Source organism: Brassica napus, chromosome C7 (genome assembly GCF_020379485.1).
Source record: "Brassica napus cultivar Da-Ae chromosome C7, Da-Ae, whole genome shotgun sequence".
Taxonomy (NCBI): domain Eukaryota; kingdom Viridiplantae; phylum Streptophyta; class Magnoliopsida; order Brassicales; family Brassicaceae; genus Brassica; species Brassica napus.
In genome coordinates, this window is record NC_063450.1 from 20,179,608 (window position 1) to 20,203,649 (window position 24,042).

A 24,042-nucleotide genomic window follows, 5' to 3' on the forward strand; every position below is an offset into this window, starting at 1 on the left:
CTTGGAGATGAGAATTTTCTTGTGTCTCAATCATTTTAGTATCTCTTACCATTTATAGTAAACTGTCATAATAAATTAGTTAAATCTTAAATGATTTATCAAATTATTTCATAATTAAAGTAGCTAACTTATGGAAAAAGAAACAAAATAGGAAAAAAAACAGAGAATCTTGGACAAGACAAACTTGTGTTCCCATGATACACTACCCCTCTTTTTTCATCATTACTTACAGTGAAGCTGTTATTATATTTTCATTAAAGTTTAGAGATCTACATCAAAACAGAGAGGATGAAAGAAACCGAGCAACATTCTGATCTCTTTAAAGAAACCGAGCAACATTCTGATCTCTTTTTTCCTCTTTAATTCGTCAGTGGTTTACTTTCTTTCTGAAATCAACTCATGGGACTACTCTATCTTTGATCACATTATCTTGGAGTGGATGTCCAGTTTTCTGACACGGTGGATCCTTGAACTGTGGGAAAAGATCCAGCAAAACATTCACGCCAATAGGAGGATAATTATACTTTATTGACATATTTCTAATACCTTATAAAATATATATTAAAACATATAGCGGTATTTTTTCATGGTTAAATCAAGTTCAGTTCGGTTTTGATATTTTTTTTTTGGTAACTGAGGCTAGGTTTTGATGCTTTCAGCTCAATGAATTTTTAATTGACACCTTTGTACGTCGTGTTCTTTATAAGGAAGGATTCATTAGTTAAGATTCAACTCATCATTTTTAGTTTACTTTGATTGGTTGCAAAAGATAACTAGTGGGTAATTATGGTTCAACTTTTAAATGATATATTTGTATTTATTTGACCAAAACTAGAAGACACCGTCTGCCTTTTGTCAAAAAAACGAAAAAAAAAGACACCGTATTCCTCCTCTACTTCACATTAAACCTTAGTAATAAATAATATTTAAAATACAACATTAAATATAATGCTGAAGAAGTGAAAGAAAACGACAGGTTTGAGCTCCATCTTCCACGCGGTAGACTCAACAGACGAACGCGTAATCGCCATTTTCTTGGCCGTACGATCATGGTCTTATTAGTTATTACTTATTTTCAGTCGTCCGATCGTATCGAAAAGGCAAAAACTTTATTTGGTTCCTGTCATTACACAACATCACAAACCACACCAGGATTGTTTTATAAAACTGGAGTTTTTTTTCCTCTGGCTTGATCAAATTCAATTCGAATTTCATATATTATTTGTTAATAAATATTTTTAACTGACCTGGTGTGCGTCACATTTTAATGAGATTTGATTAATTAAATTGAAATGATCTTTGCCAACTGCTTCTACTTTGACTAGTAGTGGGTTAGCTGTGAGATTAACTGATGGATAAGGATGGTTTAATCTAACTAGTTAAATTAAGGCTGGGTTTCTTGATAGATTTTTCAGTTTAAAATTTTAGATAGAAAGATTTCCCGATTTAGTTAATTTTATTGTGTTAGACTTTGCTACGCTGGCTCGGTGCAAGTCCAAACGACTCAGACAAAAGCTTGTGCGGTATTTCATTTTGTTAGACTTTTCTAGACCGGTTCGGTAAATTTATGGTATAGAACATTTATAATTTTTACATGTTTATTCACTAATACAATTTATGCATGATGTCCAAGTCTTTGTGATATGGTGAACCCTCGAAACTGGGGAAAATATCCAACAAAAGCTTCATAACTAGTAAGATGATAAAGTCATAATAAAAATGAGACCGGTCCAACGAATTGAGCTTGTTTAGATCTGTTAGTTTAACGAACCAAATTTACTTGGTTATATTAATGCACCTAAACAGTGAGACATGTACGTGTTTTTTGCTCTTTTTTGTATGAAGAAATTATGTGGAATTACAATGAGAATGTATGAAGTGACACTTGTGAAAGAAAAGAGGGTTCCTTCAATAACAACCAAACATATGGACATTGCTCTTCACTTCACTAACCAAAACGATTCATTCGCAATTTAAAGAATATCCCATACTATTACATTATCCTTCAGACACTGTCTAGTCTTCAAGATTAAAAGCAAAGTGATATGGATTAAGATTTGATCAGAAGATCTAACAACGTCAAGAGACAGCATTCAGAGGAGAAGAGACCAAATGGGTAGTAGGTAAGGGGCACTAGATGCAAGATGGAGGAAGCCAGTAAAGTCCAGAGGAAGAAGGAGCTTTAAAAGAATGGATTGTCTTGTTGTCAGCGAGACTGTAAATACCAAATCCTTTGCCTACGAAATAGATGGAGTTAGGCTTGAGACCGGGGCAGGAGCTAGCCTGGACGCAGAAAGCCTCGCTCATTGAAAGGAAGATGCACACATCTCCAATGTCCTCTGTGTAGCACCTGTATCTTCCATGTGTTGTCTCCTCCTCTCTGAACACCATGAACCGCCTTATCATGTACTTGAATTTTTCAGACCAAGGGTAACCCTGTGCGTAACTGCACACAAAGCAAAGCAAACATATATGAGACAACAGTCAATGCTTGAAAGAGTGATATATATATATATATACTTACCATTTGACAAGAAAACGCTCGCCAGTGGAGACAGACTCGACCAGGTGTTCCGTCCTGGTACACACCATATCAAGCACCCCCCACTAGGACTCAGCTAAATGGGGAAGGTCGCGGAACGGAACCTGATGTAACTTAGGATTTTTGTTCTTCTGGTCCAAGTGGAGATCCCAAGAGTACAACTCGTTGCCTCCAGGAGCAGGCAAGTAGAGTCGTTGGTCTCTCTTGGAAAACATGAGATTAGATGTATCTAACTTAGCCAAAATCTCAACAGGGAGTACTTGGATGTTGGTCCAACGCAAGTCACGGTGGGGTCGACAGAGACTGAGCTGATTGCCCAAGAACTTGATAGCAACCACACAGTCTTCATCAGAAGGAGAAGAAGACATTGCCACGTTCCAGACGACGTCGGTTTGGTCAGATGGCAAAGCAATAAGAGAAGGCAGAGGGATTATCTCGGGGTTTGATTTGGGAGACAAGGGATGGTAAACGTTGCTCAGACATACAGAACGACCACGATCGTTAGAGAAAATCCCCCATCCCTGAGAGCTCCCGATCTGACTCGAGTGGACGAGCTCTTGGGGAAAGGCTTTGTCAGGGACAGTAATCATCTCTTCCTTGGCCGGATCGAAGAAGACAACATCTCTTATTTCGCTACCGTCATCGACCAAAGAATCTTTCTGAAGAGTATCGCCCAGCGATATGTACGGAGTAGTACTAGTGGCTACGGAGGATGAAAACAAACGAAAGCTCTTCCTCCTGTGCGTCTGAAGAGAGATGGATCAAACACCAATTCAAGTTAATAAACTCTTTTCGTTCTCTAAAACATGTCCTAGTTTCTCGTACGGACATAACTCAATTCCCCTCGGACAAACCAAAACCTAGATGGATACAACACCCAATTCAAGTTAATGAACTCAATTTCCCTCGGACAAACCAAAACGTATAGGAAATCCAACACCCAATTCAAAGTACATATTAACAAACTCTTGTTTTTCTCATGCCATATATTAACAAACAAAAACCTAGATGGATCAAACACCAATTCAAATTAATAAACTCTTTTCCTCAGACAAACTAAACCTAGATGGATCAAACACCAATTCAAAGTAAAAAAGGGAGAAGACAATCAAGAGAGGGCAGTGAAGCTTACAAGGACTGGCGAGAGTTTGGCGACTCGGAGTAAAAGGCGAGAAGACATAGCTAAGTTGAGTCTCTCCCACCACTCTTAGGCTCTTTTAGTTTTGGCTTAATAAGCTTGACAACCCTAGCTCTATTTTTTCTCTTCCAAAAATTTTGCAGAGGCTCTTGGAATCTTGCCATGGAAATATATGGAACATTTTTTCTTCCATTTTTTTAATTCATTATTGTAACTCCCCTCTGGACCCCACACCCATTCACTAACCCCACAATTAATTTCTACAACTAGTTAAAATAAAGATTTCACATCTTATCTCAACTTAAACTGTGAATTGTTACAAATTAAGCATTGAAATGATCATCCACTTCTTTACCAAACTCAAGCACTATGATCATCCACTCTTTTACCAACTCAAGCACTATGATCATCTACTCATCAAACACTATGATCACCCACTCATTTACCAAATTAAGCACTATCTTTGTTATTTTATGTATTGTTGTTCACTATAAATACCATCACTCATCTCACTCTTTTGTACACCATAAACAAGAACAAGAGTTTATAATCAAAGAACCATTACATCTTCTTCTTCTTCCTTATAATAAACTCTCTCCCTTATACTAGTGTTATTTGCTTCATACGGGTATTAAATTCTACTCTTATTTAAATTTCTCGATACTATAAATTATAAGTTATTTCATAACACGTTATCAGCACGATCACTCTGCAATTCGGTAAAATTTATTTGTATCATTTATACCCTGTTATAATGGTCGGTATACCGCCTCTACTATTATTTATATCATGTTATAATGGCCGGAATACCGCCTATATTATTTACTAGTAATTTAATTTATTTATTGGTCGGCCGAGCCGCCTTATATCCTGTTTATTATTTATTGGTCGGCCGAGCCACCTTATATCCTGTTTATTATTTATTGGTCGGCTGAGCCGCCTTATATTCTGTTTATTATTAATTGGTCGGCCGAGCCGCCGTATAATTGATTTATTATTCTGCATTGATCGGCTGAGCCGTCGCATGATTTATTGTCATATAACATAAATATTTCATTGTCATAATTTTTCACTTTTATGAAATTTTATAGATTTGATTGACCGTTTAATACGATATTTTCGGACTAATTTTTGGTGCACTCGATTTAACCCCAACGGTCACAAAGAATTTTTTTCAAAAATTTCCCCTTTCTCCAACGGTCATGAACAGTAATTTTCATCTATAAATACAACTCATTTTCACTTCATTTCATCATCCAAAACATTTCATCTTCTCTCAAAAATTTCAAAATCGCTCTCCTCCGATTTTTCAAGAAAGATGATTCGCGCACTTTTGTTTTTATGTGCCATTTTTATTTGTGTTTCTATTTATGGTTTATTCGATGGAGAATTTACTCCGAGTGAATTTAAGATGATTATCGGTTTAATTTTCTTTACATCGCTTCTCCTTGTAATTGCTTGTATGATTAATGTAAACGGTTTTTAAATTATGAAGTTCATAATAAATGGTTCATTTTAAAATTGCGAAATTCTAAATATATATATATATATATATATATATATATATTGTCATTTTAGACGATGATATATATATATATCAACGCTTGTCTATATGTAAGAATAATAGTTATTTGATGAATTAAATTTTGCTTATTATACTTTAATATGCTTCATGGTTTAATGGTATTAAGGAAACATACTTTATGATTCATGGTCCACATCATAAAAGAAATTATTTGTAATCGGTTAGTTTTGTGGTCGATTAGTCTTTGGTCTAATGTCATAAAAGAATTTGGATTATATGTTGATATTTACTAATGTAATGGCCATATTTATATGAGCAAAATTTAAAGTTTTCAGGATTGTGTATTCTCTCGGAAAGATATGTACAAGTTATCAGCCAATTCAGAAACGTGAACAGCTGAAACTTTCATCGCCGATATACTTCTGTTTATAAGATAAGTATTTTTATGCTTTATATACAAGTTTAACAAACTTGATTAGATAAATCAATTTGCATGAAGTTGGCAGTGATATAAATTTGTTCATTAAATTGATTGATAGGTTAAACTTTGTTAAAAAGCATGAGAGTAATAATATAGTCTATATAATAATTACTATGAAAGTTTTATTTATTTTCTGATATAATAAGACACCTTTGTTAATACATATTTATATATATTTGAAATATTTTGATTTTATTACCATTTATATTGAGGATTTTAAGTTTAAAGCTTGACTCTAAAAGATCCATAAGTTTTGGAAGATAATATATATAAAAAGGTATTATCACCTGAAGTGATTACCTAAAGCTCATTTTGTATTTTGCATTTAAAGATTACAAGACCTGAAGTCTGTAAATAAAGCCAACTATGTTGGATGTTAAGTTTAAAAGTAAAATTTCTTCAAGAAATTTTTTTATGATGCATATATATTGAAAAATATCTATTGATAAATCACGTCTAGTTGATTATGATTCATTCTCCTGAAGAGAATATGACATTTAAAAAAAAAACTCATAAATAGTGGTTTTAGACGTGAGCATAAATGAGGTCAAGGTCCAAAGAGTTTCTTTATAGAACTCATACTCTCACTTAAAGTTGAGAAAATAAACATGGTAATAAAGAAAAGAAATTATGAATTCATCTGAAGATGAAAGAAAATTTATTGTGTGTACAATACAAGGTAGTAAAAACTTATAGAATGCTTAAAAAGAGGATATATATGATGCTCCAGAAGTGTACATAGTATTACTGCACATAAAAATTCAATTTAAAGTTTTTAAGAATGCAATTTAAAGTTCTTAAGGTATTGTATTTTTATAAGTATCAAAAGTTAAAAGGATCTACGAAAAATACATAACCCATGTAGGATATGTTGTTGATTAAGAAAATGAGATACATTCGAGATTGATAAACCTGTAGTAGTATCATCTCGAGGGGAAGAGTTAAAGAATCTCACTTTTTATGATAAGTCAAACATCCAGAAGATTATGTTTACACTAAAACTAAGATTAATGAATTTTTCTCAAAGTAAATCCGTAAGATTTTGAGACACTTATGTTGAGACAATAAGCAAACGAAATGATATATACATTTCAATCAGAAATAATTCTCAAAGCAGTATAAGTATTTTAGAGAAAATATCTACAGCCTCTTATATATTGTACTACACAAAGATTAGTATAATGAAGATAAATGTATAGTAAACTAGAAGTTTACATTTGGCATGAATCAGTTAGACCATTTTGGTTCATTAATAATGCGAATATATACTTAAAGGTCATATGCATAGGAACCAGAAGATTCTTCCGAATGATTTGACATATGTTGCTTACCCATAAGATAAAAGGGTAATATGGTTTTCACCAGCCAAAATAAGATATTGGCATAAATAACGAAGATGTTAGTGGACTGATCACCCACTATGCATTTTTATAATATTGGTGAATTCACTTCTTAAAGTCTTTAACGACTATAGCACATTCACTGAGATAAGTGCTAAACATTTTGAGCAACATTGGATCGCATCAAGCCAATAAATATTCACTAGTTCTCCCCATCATTGGTATAGAATCAGAAACCAATCATTTTCATCTAAGAATGTTGGATGTTGCTCCGCCACAGAGCTTCAAATGAAGATGTGTTTTCAAATGAGGTTGGAAATATATGTTGGATATAAATCTCTATTGACACTTAAGAATCCAGAGCCATCCCCGAAAACTATAAGTAAGGCTATACATGAATTCTAAAAGTGAGTTAGTACTTCCAACATAAGGGGGAGAAAATAAACAGCTGGAAAAGAAAATAAGTTGAAATGAATTATCATTGATCCTCGGGCTAAACACAATGTGAAATAGAAGTCCAAAAGATAATTCATTTCAAAACTTACTAAAGCAGTTGCCAGACACGACCCATATAAATATAGTGATCAAGTCACATATACCAGCTGTAAATGCTCCAATAAAAATAAATGTTCTACAAGAACAATATCAAACTGCTAGTCACGCCTGCAGCGTGGTAGACAGATTGGTTCCCAAGATAAATCCTCGTAAATGAAAAGGAGCATATATTGATAATGGTCAAAACGAGGCAATATAGTTTTGTATGATCTCCAGAAGAGAAATTAAACATGACTGACGAAAATTCAGGTACCTGAGACAAATGAAGAGATCTCAATAAGTTATGTCATGTATGAAACAAAATGGAACCGATAAGAAAATTGACGTCGATGATATTATACATGCAAAGTAGCAGTTGATATAATAAATGAGAAAGAGGATCATGAAAGAAAGTCTATTGAAAAGTGTACACAAAGAAATGATTGGCCAAATCAGAAAGATGCAATAGACAAAGATATAAACTTCTTGTGAAATAGAGAAGTATTTGGACCAGTAGTCCATACACTAAAAGGTGTAAAACAAGTGAGATGTAAATGAACCGTTGCACACAAAGAAGGATCAATATGAAATTAATTGTGAAGAGACATAATTTCATGTGGTAGATGCAACTAGTTTCAAGTTCCTTATAGTCTGGTAATAAAGGAAGAACTTGAATAAAACAATCCACTTGAAAAATGTTAATCCCTGAAAGTATAATCCATGAAGGATTGATGATATCAAAATCATGTTCCCGGGAACTCTGCATATTCGATCGAATTGAAACAAACTATTTTATGGAATATATGAAATATTATAAGGTTAACAAATGTATCCATTTGTATTTATCAAGAGATTATAAATCAATAGAATCATGATTTGAATATAATCAAAACTCCTGAAGAGTTATAGAAAAATTATATTTTGAAAGAAAACTCTTGACAATACTATATTGTTTTTATGTATTCTAAACTGGAGATCTAAAACTGAGATGTTATCATAAAGATCCTTAAAGTATTTTATTTAAGACGCTCGTATATGTTTGGTCCTGAAATACCATACGTAAGAGTGTTATTTAAGAAAATTATTAATCTTTTTCATTACTGAAAGATGTAATTTCATATGAAAAGAAAGAAAATCATAATAGTAACTTCTATAGTTACAAATGAATAATTCGTATGTACGAGACGAATTTCTATACGATTATATGTAAGAAATTTGGTTTGAAATCCAAATAGACCAATAAACTATTGTCTAAGTCAAAAGAGAATTATGGACAAGAAGTCTAAAGGCCCTAGATATCATAATAGAAATGAATAGAGTTTATTCTCTTAAGCTTAATTCTCTGAAGAGAGTTGATTGGAATGCATATCCTGAAGATATTGTTTCCAGGGAAAGAAATATGATAGTAAGTGTGGTTGTACTCTTTTTCCTTATCATTTTTTTTTTATCCCATTGGGTTTTTCCATGACAAGGTTTTAACGAGGCAACAAAGAACATACAAAAGATAGACAACCAAAGAGAATGTTACAATTTGAGAGATGAAAATCTATCATTGTTCTAAAGGTTCTATGACTACTCATTCGAGGGGGAGCTTACGTAGTTGTACTCTTTTTACTTTTACTACGGTTTTTCCCATTGGGTTTTCCATGACTAGGTTTTTAACGAGGCACCACGTAATACAAGATGGATGATCAAGGGGGAGTGTTATAAATTAAGCATTGAAATGATCATCCACTTCTTTACCAAACTCAAGCACTATGATCATCCACTCCTTTACCAACTCAAGCACTATGATCATCTACTCATCAAACACTATGATCACCCACTCATTTACCAAATTAAGCACTATCTTTGTTATTTTATGTATTGTTGTTCACTATAAATACCATCACTCATCTCACTCTTTTGTACACCATAAACAAGAACAAGAGTTTATAATCAAAGAACCATTACATCTTCTTCTTCTTCCTTATAATAAACTCTCTCCCTTATACTAGTGTTATTTGCTTCATACGGGTATTAAATTCTACTCTTATTTAAATTTCTCGATACTATAAATTATAAGTTATTTCATAACATAAATCAATTTGATGCATAACATCATTTTATAAAAATCTTGCTATATATAGTAATCTCCCGACAATTTAGGAAAAAAGTTTCCCACCTACACGATCTTTACTATAATATGGTGTAAACCATCCAAAATATGGAAATATGTCTATAACTACACAATGTAAATGATAATACATGCCACATATACGAAGTTAATAAATATATAGTGCCAACATCCCAACTGGTTTTAATTGATTTTAATGAAATATTTTGGGGTCAATTCCTAATTAAAAAACTTAACTCCAATTTAGTTAATTCGACTCGAGCCAACTCCTTTACCCGACTCGTGTCTTGTTACTTCTCTTGTTTTAATCCCCAATTTCGAAGATTAGGGTTCATATCTGGAAAATAGGATCGATTTCAAACAGAGAGAGAAAGAGAGATGGAATTGGGTGGCGGATTTCAAACGTGCCTGCTCGGGAGAGATTATGATGTTGAACTTATCTCTAAACTCTCCTCTAATCATCGGAGCACTCATTTCAGGTTCCTTCCTGATTTTCTTCAACATAACTTCAGCAATGGTAGGGCTTTTGATGAGTTTACACTTCCCTGTGGGATGGCACGTATGTGTGTTAACATACACTTTCACCATCTATTTTTTGATGGGTCTCTCTACTGAGTAGTATATACGCCACACATCCTTTACCACTGCATTTAGCACAAATCTTTGTCTTCTCCCATCTACTGAAGACTATATTTCTTCTCGTCTTCAGAATATATTTGATCACTTGCTTCTTGAACTCTTCACTAATGTAAAAGGTCTGCCTAAGACTAAAAACGCCATTTAATTCACCCATATTAGCCATCCTCTCAGCTTGTTCCTCTTCATCATCAGATGACTACTCTGTGTCAGGATATACCTCCTCCTCGTCCGGAATCTCATCATCATAGTTCTCGTCCCTAAACATCTCAAGATCCTCTTTAAAATTTCTGTCAATATCCTCTTCTTTATCAGATTCATCACTCGCTTGATACTCATCTTCACTCTCTCTTGTTTCATGATCACCATCAGAATTATCATCTTGTTGCTCAACATCAAACTCGTCACCATCAACAGGTTCTTGCCCAGTCACTGCGTCCACGTGCCCAGTCACTGCGTCCACCACGGCATCATCACCAGTAAGAATATCAGTTTCAGGTTTCTCTATGAAGACATCAAGCTCCTCGTACCAACGACCATTAGAAATCATCTTCCTTTTGGCTTTCTCGTCATTTTCAAGCAATTCCTTCTTCTCTGATATATCCTCAAATGGTAACTTGTACCACATTCTCCCCACTCTAACTATCTTAACAATGATTTTCCGAACTTCTTCATAAGCCGCATCACCATCGACTTCAAACTGATCCAAAAGACCATCGACATAATTTAGCTTCCCATCTTCAGTTTCGAACACACCCGAGTGGAAGCAGTTAATCTTCACTGATATTGAATCACTGTTATCAAAAAATATGATTAGAACATGGTAAAGACATCGATTGATTCCAATCATCGAAGTAAACAAGCAAGGGGTCACAGGTTCTTACCTCATTGTCGCCATATTTCTTCTTTTAGCTCATTCGGATTCGATTTTACCAAAACTGAATCGATTATACCAAACCCAGTTGCAATTACTCTCTCTGACTCTGAAATCTCTCTCAGTCTCTATTTCCTTCGAAATCTCCAAAAAAATTTGGGTTGGAACCTTAAGAAAATCGATTTGGGGGAAAATGGTTGTGTAGGGCCGGGTTTACGTATTGGGCCGGGTCGGGTTTCGCCTTAATCGGAGTTAAGTTTCTTAATTACGAATAGACCCCAAAATGTTTCATTAAAATTAATTAAAACCAATTGAGATGTTGGCGCCATATATTTATTAACTTCGTACATGTGGCATGTATTATCATATACATCGTGTAGTTGTAGACACATTTTCATATTCTGTATGGTTTGCATATAGTAAACATCAGGTAGCTGATAAATCTTTTTCCTTTTTATTTTCCCTTTTTCTAATACTATCTCTTTTTTTTCTCCGTTTCTAGATCTTTATTGAGACATTTACGTACAGAGACACATTATGTCTTTCTCTTACCTTGAGAGACACATTATGTGGTTGGGACACATTGTCCATACAACTGCCTTTTTGTGGACGAATTTACCCCTGTTTTAGGTGAAAAGGGAAGTCTGTTCCTTTTAAAGAAGAAAATACATGGTCAATTGGATTTGGTGACACAGTAAGTGACTAAATGAATGTAACTTAGTTTATGGTTTGACCGATGAGTTGCAATTTTTTGTATTTTTTAATATATTTTTATTATTTTTATAAGTTCACCTCTCGTTCCTTTGTTTGATTATTTTTCAAATATTAAAGTATATAAATTAAAAAATTTGACATAACAAATTCCAACTTTTTATCTTCTACATTTTAACATCCATTAACATATATTTTAACCATTTGACGTCAGATTTTTTGGATTAAGCATTTGTGGACAAATGAAATATGGACATCTATATTGTGGATAAAAAAAAGTAGATTCATGAGTTGTGAACACGTAAATTACAAATGAGTTGTAGAAACAAAAGTTATGGACAAGCAGACTAAAATCTGTTTAATTATCTTTTTACTTGTTATATGTACATAAATATATTAGAAAAGTTAAGTAAATATGAAAAGTCATCGAGCACAATAAATATAACATTTATGGACAGAAAAAATGTGGACGCAAGAAATGTAGACACTTATCAGATAATTATGGATGAATATGTATGGACGCAATGCTTGTGGTTACGGTGAACAGTTTACAGGGAATAAACTATTCTTCTCCGTTCTCTGCTAATTTTAGAACAAAGAGACAAAAGTTGAGATATATCCTTAGAAACAAAACAAAGCTAAAATGGTTCGATTTTGAAGCAGAAATTGCACCTTGCATATCAAGTGTTTGTGGACACGAAAAGTTGTGGACGAGTTAGATATGAACATACACATTGTGGATGGTAAAATTATGGACACGGGAAAATGTGGACACATGAATCAAGGTTTTGTGGATGAAGATCTTGTGGATGAGGTATTATGTTCAAGGTTTTGTGGATGAAGATTCGACAGCCACCTCCACCAACCACCACCATTGTATCCATACTCAAGTCTTCCACCATCACCTCCACAACCACCACCGCCTCCACTGCGGTATCCACCGCTTCTTCCACCATGCTCTCCACCGCCATCGCCATCATTTCCACGAGACTGAGCCTCGAGAAAGGGGTTCAATTTCTCAAGATGCAAAAGTTAGGGTTTGGACCGAGAAGACAGAGTCATGTAGTTGTTTTAAGAAGCAGGATCTAACCTTCCATTTGGAGTTAATCTGTGAATCACCAGAGGCGGTAAAGAACAGAGTTTCGAGGTCGAGAAACAGAGATCGAGATGTCGATTTCGATTTCGGGGAGAAATTCGGGGAAAAAGAAGACGTCGAGATTCAGGGAGAAAGAAGACCTCTACAGAAGAGAAAGGGGTTCATAGTCCGATCGTGCTCCTCCATAAGACAAACACGTTCACCACGTCTTCAGACATATCTCAAAACGAGTATTGATGAAGGTGAAGATTTTAGAAAGATTAGGATGAGCAATTCTAACATTAAGGAAGCTATTGGTGGTGTTGCTGAAGGAATTGAGTTTCTATTCTGAGTTTATTGGGTTTGAATTGAAAGCGAATGCAGAGATTCAATGGAAAAGAGAAAAAGAAAAAATAAATAAATTTTAAGTAAAAAAATAAATTTTTGAAAATCAGAAAGAATAAAAAGATATGTTTAGTCATCATGTACGAAGGATTTGAGAGTTGGCAATTAGAATTTGTAAGAGAAAAAAAAGTTGGTCAGTTCTTGGTTCAAAAGACATTAAAGTCTTTCTCGTATCAAGACCAAAGAATCCTGACACAAAAATCTACGGAAACGCTGAATATGCTAAGAAACGCCTTAGGAGGTGGAGAAACACCAACTACGATGATGAGTGTTGGAGAAGCAACGGATTTGAACGCATGTACAGTCAAAGAGAGGAAGCACAGGATGATGTCTACGTCAATGGACGTAACGATCAGATGAAAATAGAAATTTTAATGAAAAATCCGATCTGTAAAACTGCTTCTATGATCGTTTAGAATCGTCTTCGATATCTTGTGGACTAATTTGTACGACTATTTAGAAAGAAGGATCTCACATCTTATATATCAACTTAAACTATTAATCAATTCGATGCATGACATCATTTTTATAAAAATCTATCTTGCCATAGACATATACTATGATCGCTTTTTTTTTTCTTTCCCAAATTGAAATTCATTGATACACAAAATATCAATATTCATACAAAAGCTGGCGACCAAACGAAATAGCCCCAGAACCAAGAATCCATAGAAAGCAGCAACTAGAACCCACAATGGGGCGACTCAAACCCACACAGGGGTGACATACGAGAAAACATACTATGATCGCTTTTATCTTCCCTTTTTCTAACATTTTTTTTTCTCCGTTTCTAGATCTTTATTCATGATGACAACCCCTCTGGACCCACACAATTCACAAACCTAGCAATTACTTTGTTGACAATGCGCAACTACAAGTTTTCATTACAAGGTTATAAGAACCGCCTGATATGAATAGAAACCCGAACCGGACAGGTTCAACCGGTTGGTCTGGTCCAATTAATACATCTGCTGCACGAGTGGAAAATCTTGGTCTAAATCTATTTACAAAAAAAAAGTTTTTGATTCAATACAAATGAACCAGAGTCGAACGGTTTTGGTTGGACTATATAACGATTTCGTAAATAGAGAAACTAGAACTGTTTATTATTGTTACAAGGTTATAAGAAGCGTCGAACCGGACAGGTTCAACCGGTGGATTTAGGACATGATGCTGAAGGATTTAAAACAGTGGTCAGAGAGCTAGCTAGGGTTCTTCACTCTTTGGTCGTCGTCTGAGGAGATAGGGAGGGAGACACTGAAGCTTGTGAAGCATGTCTAGGTTTCTTAACAACGGACTCTCCTTCTTGGTAAGAGCTTGGCTTACTTTAGTCTCTTGAATCGAAATTGAAATTGAAATTGAAATTGAATCAATCATATGTATGTATGTAAGTATGTTGTTGGTGGTGGTGGTGCAGATGCACAAGAGGGGATCTCGTATGTTATCATCATCATCATCGTCTTCAGGTCCCTTTCTGAGGCTTGGCAGTATGGTCAAGGAAGAAGAAGAAGAAGATGTACTTGATGACGTTCTCTTGTTCGATGCTGCCAAGGAAGAGTTACTCACTGTCCCTGACAAACCACATCCCCATGAGCTCGCTGACACGACTGTCGTTGCATCTTCTCTTGGATGGGGGTTCTTCTCTGGCTTTTCCGACCGTTCCTTGTACATCTCGGACCACTTGAACCCACTGTCTTCTTCTTCCAAGGTCATTCCTCTGCCTCCGCTCACTGCTCTCTCCTCTTGCCAAACCGACGTCTTCTGCAATGTCGCCATGTCCTCATCCTCTCCTAGTGATGATGACCCGGACTTGGTCGTTGCTGTCAAGTTCTTGGGCAGACAGCTCAGTCTCTGCCGACCAAACCGTGACTTGCGATGGACTAACATCGCTACTCCTTTCCCCTTCTTGGAAAGATCCAACCTCATGTACTCCAACAGAGACCGCAAGTTCTACTTGCCTCTTCCTGGCAGCACCTACCTATGCTCCTGGGATCTCCACTTCACCCCGAGCTTCCGTAAGTTTATGTATACCAACCGTCCCAAGCTCTCACAGTCCGAGCACCAGCTTCTGGATTCTTGTTCCAGGGCTGATTACTGGGTCGAGTCTCCCTCTGGAGAGCGTTTCCTGGTCAAATGCTACACTAACGACACTCTGGAGAGAGACCCTGTGTTCATGGTGTTTAGAGAGGAAGGCATGACCGACATGTGTTACACTGAGGACATTGGAGATTTGTGCATCTTCATTTCTGAGTCTGACCCTTTCTGCGTCCTGGCTGGCTCGTGCCCTGGTCTTGTCCCCAACTCCATCTATCTTACTGAATCTGTCTTTGGTGTCTACCATCTCCCCACCAAAAGCCTTCGTCATTTTGAAGAGAAACCATTTCTAGGAAAGGCCGAGGTTCAACCATCTCTAGGAAAGGCCGAGGTTCAACCCATCCTTCCTCACTGGCTTCCTCCATCATGCTCTCATCTTCTTTGAGGAAGATGGCTAAGCTATATAACTACTGTTATATCTCATGATGATGTTGTTGTTGGACGTTGCTTACTGTGAGAGCCTTCCAACTAAGCACGAGATGATGTTGTTGTTGTTAGTTTTTTTACTATTTTGTATTCACTAGATGTGTTACTCATGCTTGGAGATGCTATCGTTTGTTGTATCATTATATAAAAGCTCCTTGTGAGCTCTCTTTTTTTATCTCTTGCTCCCTGATTCCTAATGTGCATATATGCTTGGCGATGCTACCAATTGAGTTAGAGCACCCTGACCTCGTATTCGTCTACTGTCTCTGTTTGTGAATGCGCACATACACTAATTTTCACAGAAAATGCTTAATTCAAATTAAATGTTATCAAGCAATTTTTTTCGAAATAATAGTGGATGACAAACATATATATATATTACTATTTTTTCCTTCTTTTTTTTTGTTCACCATATTACTATTTTTTTCCAAATCATTTACCATAGTCCGCTTGAGAATAAATACTTGGAGACAACTACAATCATATATCTAAAAGATACAAATATTACGAGCAAGTAATTTGGGATAAACAACAACATAATTCAACACAGTTCAAAGAGTAAGGCATTGGGGATTACACATGAGAAAACAAGGTTTAGGAGATGAAGCTAACTTACGTTGTTAGGAACTAGCTAATATAATTAAGTAACAATACCATTACATAACTGATATTAGAGTAGAGAAGAGAAAAAAGAAGAAGATCCAGACCTCGTTTTTTAGTTGAAAAGAGCAGCACGCTCAATACCAAAATCCAGACCGCTGTCTACTTTTTGAGGAGGAAAAAAGTAAGGTGCGCTTGTGAGAGCTGGATTGACAGTTGAGGTGTTGGTAGGCTCAGAGGGATCGATTACTCCAATCTCATCATAATCGACGAAGTAGACCTCGTTAGGGTCGAGGCCAGGGTAGGAGCTAGCAGAGAGACAGAAAGGCTCAGCTTTTGATATGAAAATGTTGAGATCTCCTATGTCTTGTGTGAAAACTGCATTACCGTCTTGGTCTATCTTGAATACCATTAACCCTCTCGTTTTCACATTCCTTGCATCATCTTTGGTGCTATGCACATACCACTTGACCAGAAAGGCTTCGCCACCTGATGTCTCAACCAAGTGTTGGGTACAGTAAGTTGAATCAATGATGTCAGCTCTCGTCTTTGTGAAGGGAAAGTCCTGAAAATGCAACTTCTGCAGCTTGTGCTTGTGGAGATCCCAAGATCCTGTGTGGTGGCCTCCAGAAGCGAGCAAGGTAAACATCTGGTTTCTCGTTGAAAACATGACACGAGAAGTGAAGAACATGGGGTCTGTGATTCTGATGTTGGTCCAGCTGGAGTCATGAGCAGGTCTGCATAGGCTTAGTTGAGGTCCTGAGAACTTGACCGCCACAATACAATCGTCATCCTCTGGAGAAGAAGAGGACATGGACACGTTAGTGACCACTTGGGTCTGGCAGCCAGGCAAAGTTACAAGAGGAGGCATTGAGATCTGTTTTGGGTTTGGGTCCAATGTGTACAGATTTAGATCATCTTGGAGAGAAAAGACCCCGTTGTTTAACGTAGCGACCCACCCATGAGCTGCTCCGATTATTCTCCTTGGTTCAAACAACTCAGAAGGCACTTTCTTTTTTGATTGCATGAACTCGGAGTAACATATATTGAAAAAGAAGAGAGTTCCAGACTCTTCACCAGGGCCAAAGATGAGGTAGGGAGACGTGTATGTCAAGGAAGAAGAGAAGGAAGAGTCTTCACCAGCAGAAGAAGAGACTTTGCCGGGGACAGTAATCACCTCTTCCTTGGCCGGATCAAAGAAGGGCGCATCTCTTATCTCACTACCATCGTCCAAAACTTCCTTAAACCTATTTCCCACAGCCAAATACACCGAAGAAGAAGAAAAGCTCCTCCTTTGTCTCTGCCAATGGAAGAAGAAGAAGAAGAAGATATCAAACACCAAGCTTTCTTTGATATACACCACTCAGAGAGAGAGAGAGAGAGAGAGAGAGAGAGAGAGAAAGAGAAGAGAACGATACCAGGGCACGGCCGAGAGAAGACATTCTCAGAATCAGACCTGACATTCTTTCTTCGACCGCTCGCACACCAACCGTTCGACTGTTTTCCTCAAAGACTTCGTATGTTGCGTTCTTCTTTTGGGTCTGATGATCGAAAGAACAGAACTCTCGGACGGTCCGAGTCCGACCATTTTAAATCAAACCGGTCCAGTGTCTAGATCTTTTTTACTTGATTTCGTTTTGGTTTGATAATTACAAATTGGTTATATTTCATTTAACACTCAATTGGGCCAGAAATGCTTTTTTTTTTTTTTGGTACGATAATTCTTCGGTTCGGGGCGGGTATAATCCGAAATCCGAATTAGTGCTTTGAAAACCCGACAACATTTTGCGATTTCAATCCAAAAAATCCAAAATTACCCAACCCACGCACATGTTTGACCCAAAAATGGTGTTTATGCTCGTGATGTTTGTTGGAATCATACAATAAATAATCTAAGGATAATGATTAGATTCTTGAGGATTAGGAGAAATCTTGAAAGAATCAAATGAGAAAAAAACATCGGGATTTTATTGATCAAATATTGCATTACATCGCGAGTATCCAGAGGAATTCCTGTCGAGCGCTCGTGCCGTCGCGAGACTCAATCAAGAGCATTGGGGGAACATTTCTTGGGAGAGGGTTCACCGTTGCATTGATCACATTTCCAGGAGTAAGTCTGCTCTTTTCCTTGTTCTGCTGCGACTCTCTGCTTCCACTTTCGTGACTAAGCCTTTTGTTCATTTTTTTCGCAGAGGATTGGAATTCAAGTTACCTTCCCTCGGCTAACAAGGTTAAGAGACGGATCTCGCTGTTCACCAAAGAAGAGCAGAAGAGGATCAACGAAGCGAGGAAAATGAGGGGCCTTCCTGATCTAAGTGCCATGATGGCAACCCAGCTTGGTCTGTCGAGTGCTGAGCCATCGGTACCCTCTAATGAGATTCTGGTTGCCGATACAATCGACGCGACTCTCCAGCGTCAAGACTCTTCACCCGGCGCCACCGCCGCTGCTTCTAAGAAGAAAGCAAGAAGAGATCTCGCGACGATCCCTCCGTTGGTGAGGATCTCGAGACTCTTCCAGAGGAAACTGATCAGACTGAGGGCGCCAAACCGCCCACGAAGAAGAGAAAGAAGAAGAAGCAGTCGAACACTCAGCAATCTCCGGAGGAGAACATTGCGACCCGAGGTGCTGGAGTTGCCGGTTCCTCTGCTCGGGCTGGCTCGACTGTCGGGCAAACTCCTAACTTGGCTTTAACAGACGAACCCGGGAATGTCTCGCCCGAGGTTCCGCTTCAGAAGAAGAGATCAAAGCAAGCGAGCGAGCATGGAACGACCAGTTGCCAGGTTCCTTCTGCTTCTGCTCCAAGTGTTTCCAGAGCTTCTGATCCATCGGTCCCCGGGGCGTCGGCTCCCGGTACGTCGACTGGTGGTGCTCCGGTCGTCAGGAAGACTCTAAGGGTGGAGTTTCCCGACCGCGTCTCGTTTGAATACGATGGACCGACTCCCCTCATCTATGCTCCGAACAGATGCGCGGAACTGGTCAGTCAGATCAAATGCGGCCCAAAGCCTCTTCCGCCGGTTGCTGACTTGATCTTCCAGGACGAGTACGTTGATGCTGCTCGTACCAAGTTGCTGGTAAGACTTTCCTTCGTCTCCATCGTCTTTTCCATTTGCATTGTATTTATTTTATTTGCTTAAGTGTTTTGGCTTCCGTGCTTCGCAGTGCGACGGAGTCTCAAACTTCGTCATCGAGAAATACGACACGTCGCTGAAGGAAGCGCTTTCAGAGTCGGAGAAGCTGAAGAGGACGGTGGCGGCCAAAGGTAGGCTTCTTTGCCGAAAGAGGGTGGAATGGCAGGAAGAGTATGATAAAATGGCCGAAAATGGGATCGAGCAGTTGCTCGGAGAAAGGCTCAGAAGGAGCGAGCTGACGCAGCTGAGGCGGAGCTTTCCATCGCTCGCTCTACCATCGAAGCTTTGGAGCTGCGAAAGGCCAATCTCATGGAGGAAATGGGAGTTAAGGCCGCATAGCATAAGAAAGAGTTAGGTCGACTCAGGGACTCGCGTATCTATGAGGTTACAAAGGAGAGGGTGAGGGTTGAGACCGAGATGATCGCGAAATCAAGCAAGCACTTCGGGAATCTGCGCGACTGGCGGGCTCGTTGCGAGCCATTCGACACAGCGCGGCTGTTGCAGAGTCAGGCATTCAGAACTAAGAAATGCCTTGAAGCTTTGAAGGCTAGTGGTCGTGACATCCCTCAGGAGACCGTTGACATGTTTGCTGTCCAAGAAAAGCAGTTCGAGAGGGAAGCTGCGAAACTAAACCCTGGCGAGATCCCCGAGGACGACTTGGCCCTGTCTCCACTTAAGCTCGACTCGCATTTTGTCGATATGCGAGCCTTCACAGGTCTCGACCCACACAGAACCAATGCACACCTGGTCGATCCGATGACCGCTGCTGCTCTCCAAAGTCCCGCTAATCGTCTCGAGGCTTCGATCTCTCCGTCTCGTTCCCCGGGACACGGTACCCCAGGAAGCAACGTGCCGGCTCCCGTCGTTCAAACTGTCGACGAGGGGGCGATCCCGTCACAAGACCAGGCTCGAACCGCCGTCTTTGAGATCTCTGATTCCTCGGTTGCTGACCAAGAGGATATCCACGATGGGGAATCGAACAAGGATGAGGATGACGGAGAGGTCAAAAAGGGCCAAGGTGAAGAGGTAGATGACTCCCAGGTCAACCCTCCTAAGGATTTACTCGAGGTTCGCGAGGGCGAGACGACTCCTCATATTTAGAGCGAAGGCGTGGATTATTCGATGAACGCGGACCCCCCAGGACCATCTGTCGGTGATGAAGACGCTGCGCGGGAGCTGGCCAAAGATGCCGAAGAATGACTTCGTCGTCCCTTTCGAACTTAAACTCTCTTTTTTTTTTTTTTTGACTTGACCCGGAGAGGTCTTTTGTTGTTTGCTTGGGACTCCATCTATCCTTTCCTCGAAGAAGACTTTATGAACTCTTCTTCATCTACATTTCTTAAATTTCGAATACTCAATAAACCGTAGCATTGTCATTTGAGTTTTCGAAGGATTATAAGAGAGTCTAGACTTTGTATCGAGTTTAAGGAGCTTCGTAAATACTGATCGCGAAGGCGAATATTTAGGGCATGTGATCAACGCTGCATCGAGACAATGATATCGTCGTTTCTGACGTTGCCTCGCGTAGATCACAGATTCAGTGGGCTTGCGATAGTTTGTCGCCGAGCCATCAGTCATTAAGTGCTTTCGCTCGTTTGGCTCAGCTGTCTGTGCGCTGACTAGACGCGGGCCAAAGGCGGGTAACTTGGGACTAGGAAAAGTTTTTAAATGGCAACGGTTCCAGATCCGATTTCAAAGTAATTTCTAAGCATTCGGTCGGCCAAACCTTACTTAGTAAATCACGAAGCGGATAGGAGTCATCATTTCGGACATATCAGCTAATGCTGTGATATGACCAAGTCCCCGCGAGCACGTGTCTGATCAGGACATACTCGATGGTGGGGTGCGAGTGCCGGTACGTTCGATCGAGAGGCCGAGGCGAGCTCGTGTGGGCATCGCATGAGCGGTGTGGACTTCTCAAGGGAGGTGTTTATTTTTTTTTGTTACAGCTGGACCCGTTAAGGCTGCCGACGTGCCTCCTTTGTGGAGGATCAAGCCATTTGTAGTTCTTCGTTTTTCGAGCAAAAGTGGCGGGGAGAGCGCATTTATTCGTTTTTTAGCAATGAGTGAATGTGACCGTGAGTCGTTCATTTGCTTTTGGTGCTTGTTTAGTTGTGGAAACGTCAAAGGTGCTTCGAGTTCCAAGCTCGTGGCACTGCTTCACCGGTTGAGGTTTCGAGATGGTAGACCCCCGGGTTTGACTATCTCGGTGATCTTGTAAGGTCCCTCCCAATTGGGTCCGAGTTTGCCAGCTTTCCATTCCTTGGTATTCTCGAACACCTTCCGCAGAACGAGGTTGCCTAGTTCGAGAGGCCGAGACTTAACCTTCTTGTTATAGTAACTCTCGTTCTGATGCTGATAGTTCTGAATGCGAAGTAGTGCTTGGTCGCGTTTTTCCTCGATGTCGTCTAGGACATCGAGGAGCATATCGTGGTTGAGTTCGACATTCTACGGCATTTTGGAACGGCGCAAGCTCGTTAGATTTACTTCCGCGGGTGCCATTGCTTTGACTCCATAGGCCATCGAGAAAGGGGTAGCCTTCGTTGCTCCACGCGGGGTTGTTCTATGGGACCACAGGACTCCGTCTAGTTCATCAGCCCAGCAACCCTTCTTCAAGTCGAGTCACTTCTTGAGGCCGTCGACGATTGTTTTGTTAGTTGACTCGGCTTGCCGTTGCTCTGCGGGTTTCTCGGTGTTGACATGTTGGCGTAGGGTTCTGCTTCTACCCACTTAGTGAAGTAATCCGTGAGGACCAACATAATCTCTTCTGTCGAGAGTTCGACATTGGTCCAATAATATCCATTCCCCATCGGATGAACGGGTATGGTGCAGTCAAGGTATGGAGCAACTTCGTTGGACTGTGGATGGTTGAAGCGTGTCACTGGCACTTGTCACATTTGTGGACGTAGGATTCACAATCTGCGTTCATGGTCGGCCAGTAGAAACCGAGATTCTTAACTTTCAATGCGAGAGCTCACCCTCTTGAATGATTGCCTGCCGCTCCTTCATGCGTTTCGGCCATGACGAGTCTTGTTTCGTAGCCGGAAATGCATTTAAGGAGTACCTTTGTCGCGGTCCATCGATGGAGGTCTTCGTCCATGACGACGTAATGTGCGCTGCGTCGCTTGAGTCGTCCAGCCTCCCACTTCTCGGTAGGCAATTTGCCATCAGCTAAGTAAGCGATGAAATCCTTTCGCCAATTGGTGAGCTGACTTTCCGTTGCGCAAGGTTCTGCTTCGTCGATATGCATTGCGTCGGTGACGGATGCTGCGATGGCCAACTGCTCGGTTATTTGGCTGATGCTTGGTTTTTCATTCTTGTGTATTGGGATCATTCTCTTTACTTGGTCGTGCAGTTTGCTTCCAAGAGCTGCGAGGGCGTCCGCGCATATGTTTTCTCCGCGAGGAACCTTCGTGATTTCGAAGAACTCGAAATCCCGTGTGAGATCCTGAAGAGTTTTAGGTAAGCATCCATCCTATCATTCCTGACGTCGTAGTCGCCAAGATATTGGCTTACCACGAGTTGGAAATCACAGTATGCGCTGATTCGCTTAGCTTTGACTACTTTAGCGAGGCGGAGCCCTGCAATGAGAGACTCATATTCGACTTCGTTGTTTGATGCTGTGAAGCCAAAGCTGAACGATTGTCGAATTAGCTCACTTGTGGGAGACTGTTGTTGTACACCTGCCCCCGAACCTTTGTTCGTAGATGAACCATCTACGTGCAATATCCAATTCTTGCTTGGTACGATTAGGTCTTGTTCGAGTTCTGGCGTTAACTCGATCAGGAAGTCAGCGAGAACCTGCGACTTAGCTGCAGTGCGGTTCTTGTATACAATGTCGTGCTCGCTGAGTTCCATAGCCCACTTGGTCAATCTTCCTGACTGGTTTGTGTTTTGCATCACCGTTATGAGGGGCTGGTTGGAGTGTATTTCGATCGTATGTGATTGAAAGTAAGGCCTGAGTTTTCTCACCGAGGTGACGACGGCGAGAGCCATCTTCTCCAAGGTTGGGTACCGCATTTCCGGTTCAGTCATGCGTTTTCTGATGTAGAAAATGGGCTTCCGCTCACCTCGATCTTCGCAGATAAGAATGCTACTGACCGCCGAGGAAGTGACGGCGATATATAAGGACAGGGTATCACCGGCCTCAGGCTTTGACAGAACCGGAGGCGTCGTGAGATAGTGCTTCAGTTGATTGAACGCTTCTTTGCATTTTTCGTCCCAGGCGAATCTTTTATTTCCGCGCAAGACTTCATAGAAAGGGAGGCACTTATCAGTAGATCGCGAGATGAATCTGTTGAGGGCCGCAATTCTCCCTGTTAAGCGTAGGACTTCTCGGCTGTTCCTTGGGCTCGGGAAGTCAAGGATTGCCGTTATTTACTTGGGGTTCGCTTCGATGCCTCGCTGGGTGACAAT

The 24,042-nt window shown here is 39.5% G+C and overlaps 3 protein-coding genes across 3 annotated transcripts; 1 reads left to right on the forward strand and 2 right to left on the reverse strand.

Annotated features, from left to right (window-relative positions):
* Positions 1-1,944: 1,944 nt before the first annotated feature.
* On the reverse strand, positions 1,945-3,926 carry LOC125590242. The gene is made up of 3 exons (XM_048763603.1): positions 3,675-3,926; positions 2,525-3,288; positions 1,945-2,446 (listed from the first exon to the last, which is right to left on the reverse strand). The coding sequence occupies exons 1-2, from the start codon at positions 3,720-3,722 to the stop codon at positions 2,608-2,610; spliced, it is 729 nt and encodes a 242-aa protein (XP_048619560.1). The 5' UTR covers positions 3,723-3,926; the 3' UTR covers positions 1,945-2,446; positions 2,525-2,607.
* A 10,511-nt stretch (positions 3,927-14,437) lies between these two features.
* BNAC07G09110D lies at positions 14,438-16,072 on the forward strand. The gene is made up of 2 exons (XM_013831118.3): positions 14,438-14,686; positions 14,795-16,072. The coding sequence occupies exons 1-2, from the start codon at positions 14,651-14,653 to the stop codon at positions 15,854-15,856; spliced, it is 1,098 nt and encodes a 365-aa protein (XP_013686572.1). The 5' UTR covers positions 14,438-14,650; the 3' UTR covers positions 15,857-16,072.
* Positions 16,073-16,401: 329 nt separating this feature from the next.
* On the reverse strand, positions 16,402-18,130 carry LOC106394615. The gene is made up of 2 exons (XM_013835183.3): positions 17,916-18,130; positions 16,402-17,797 (listed from the first exon to the last, which is right to left on the reverse strand). The coding sequence occupies exons 1-2, from the start codon at positions 17,958-17,960 to the stop codon at positions 16,613-16,615; spliced, it is 1,230 nt and encodes a 409-aa protein (XP_013690637.1). The 5' UTR covers positions 17,961-18,130; the 3' UTR covers positions 16,402-16,612.
* Positions 18,131-24,042: the final 5,912 nt, after the last annotated feature.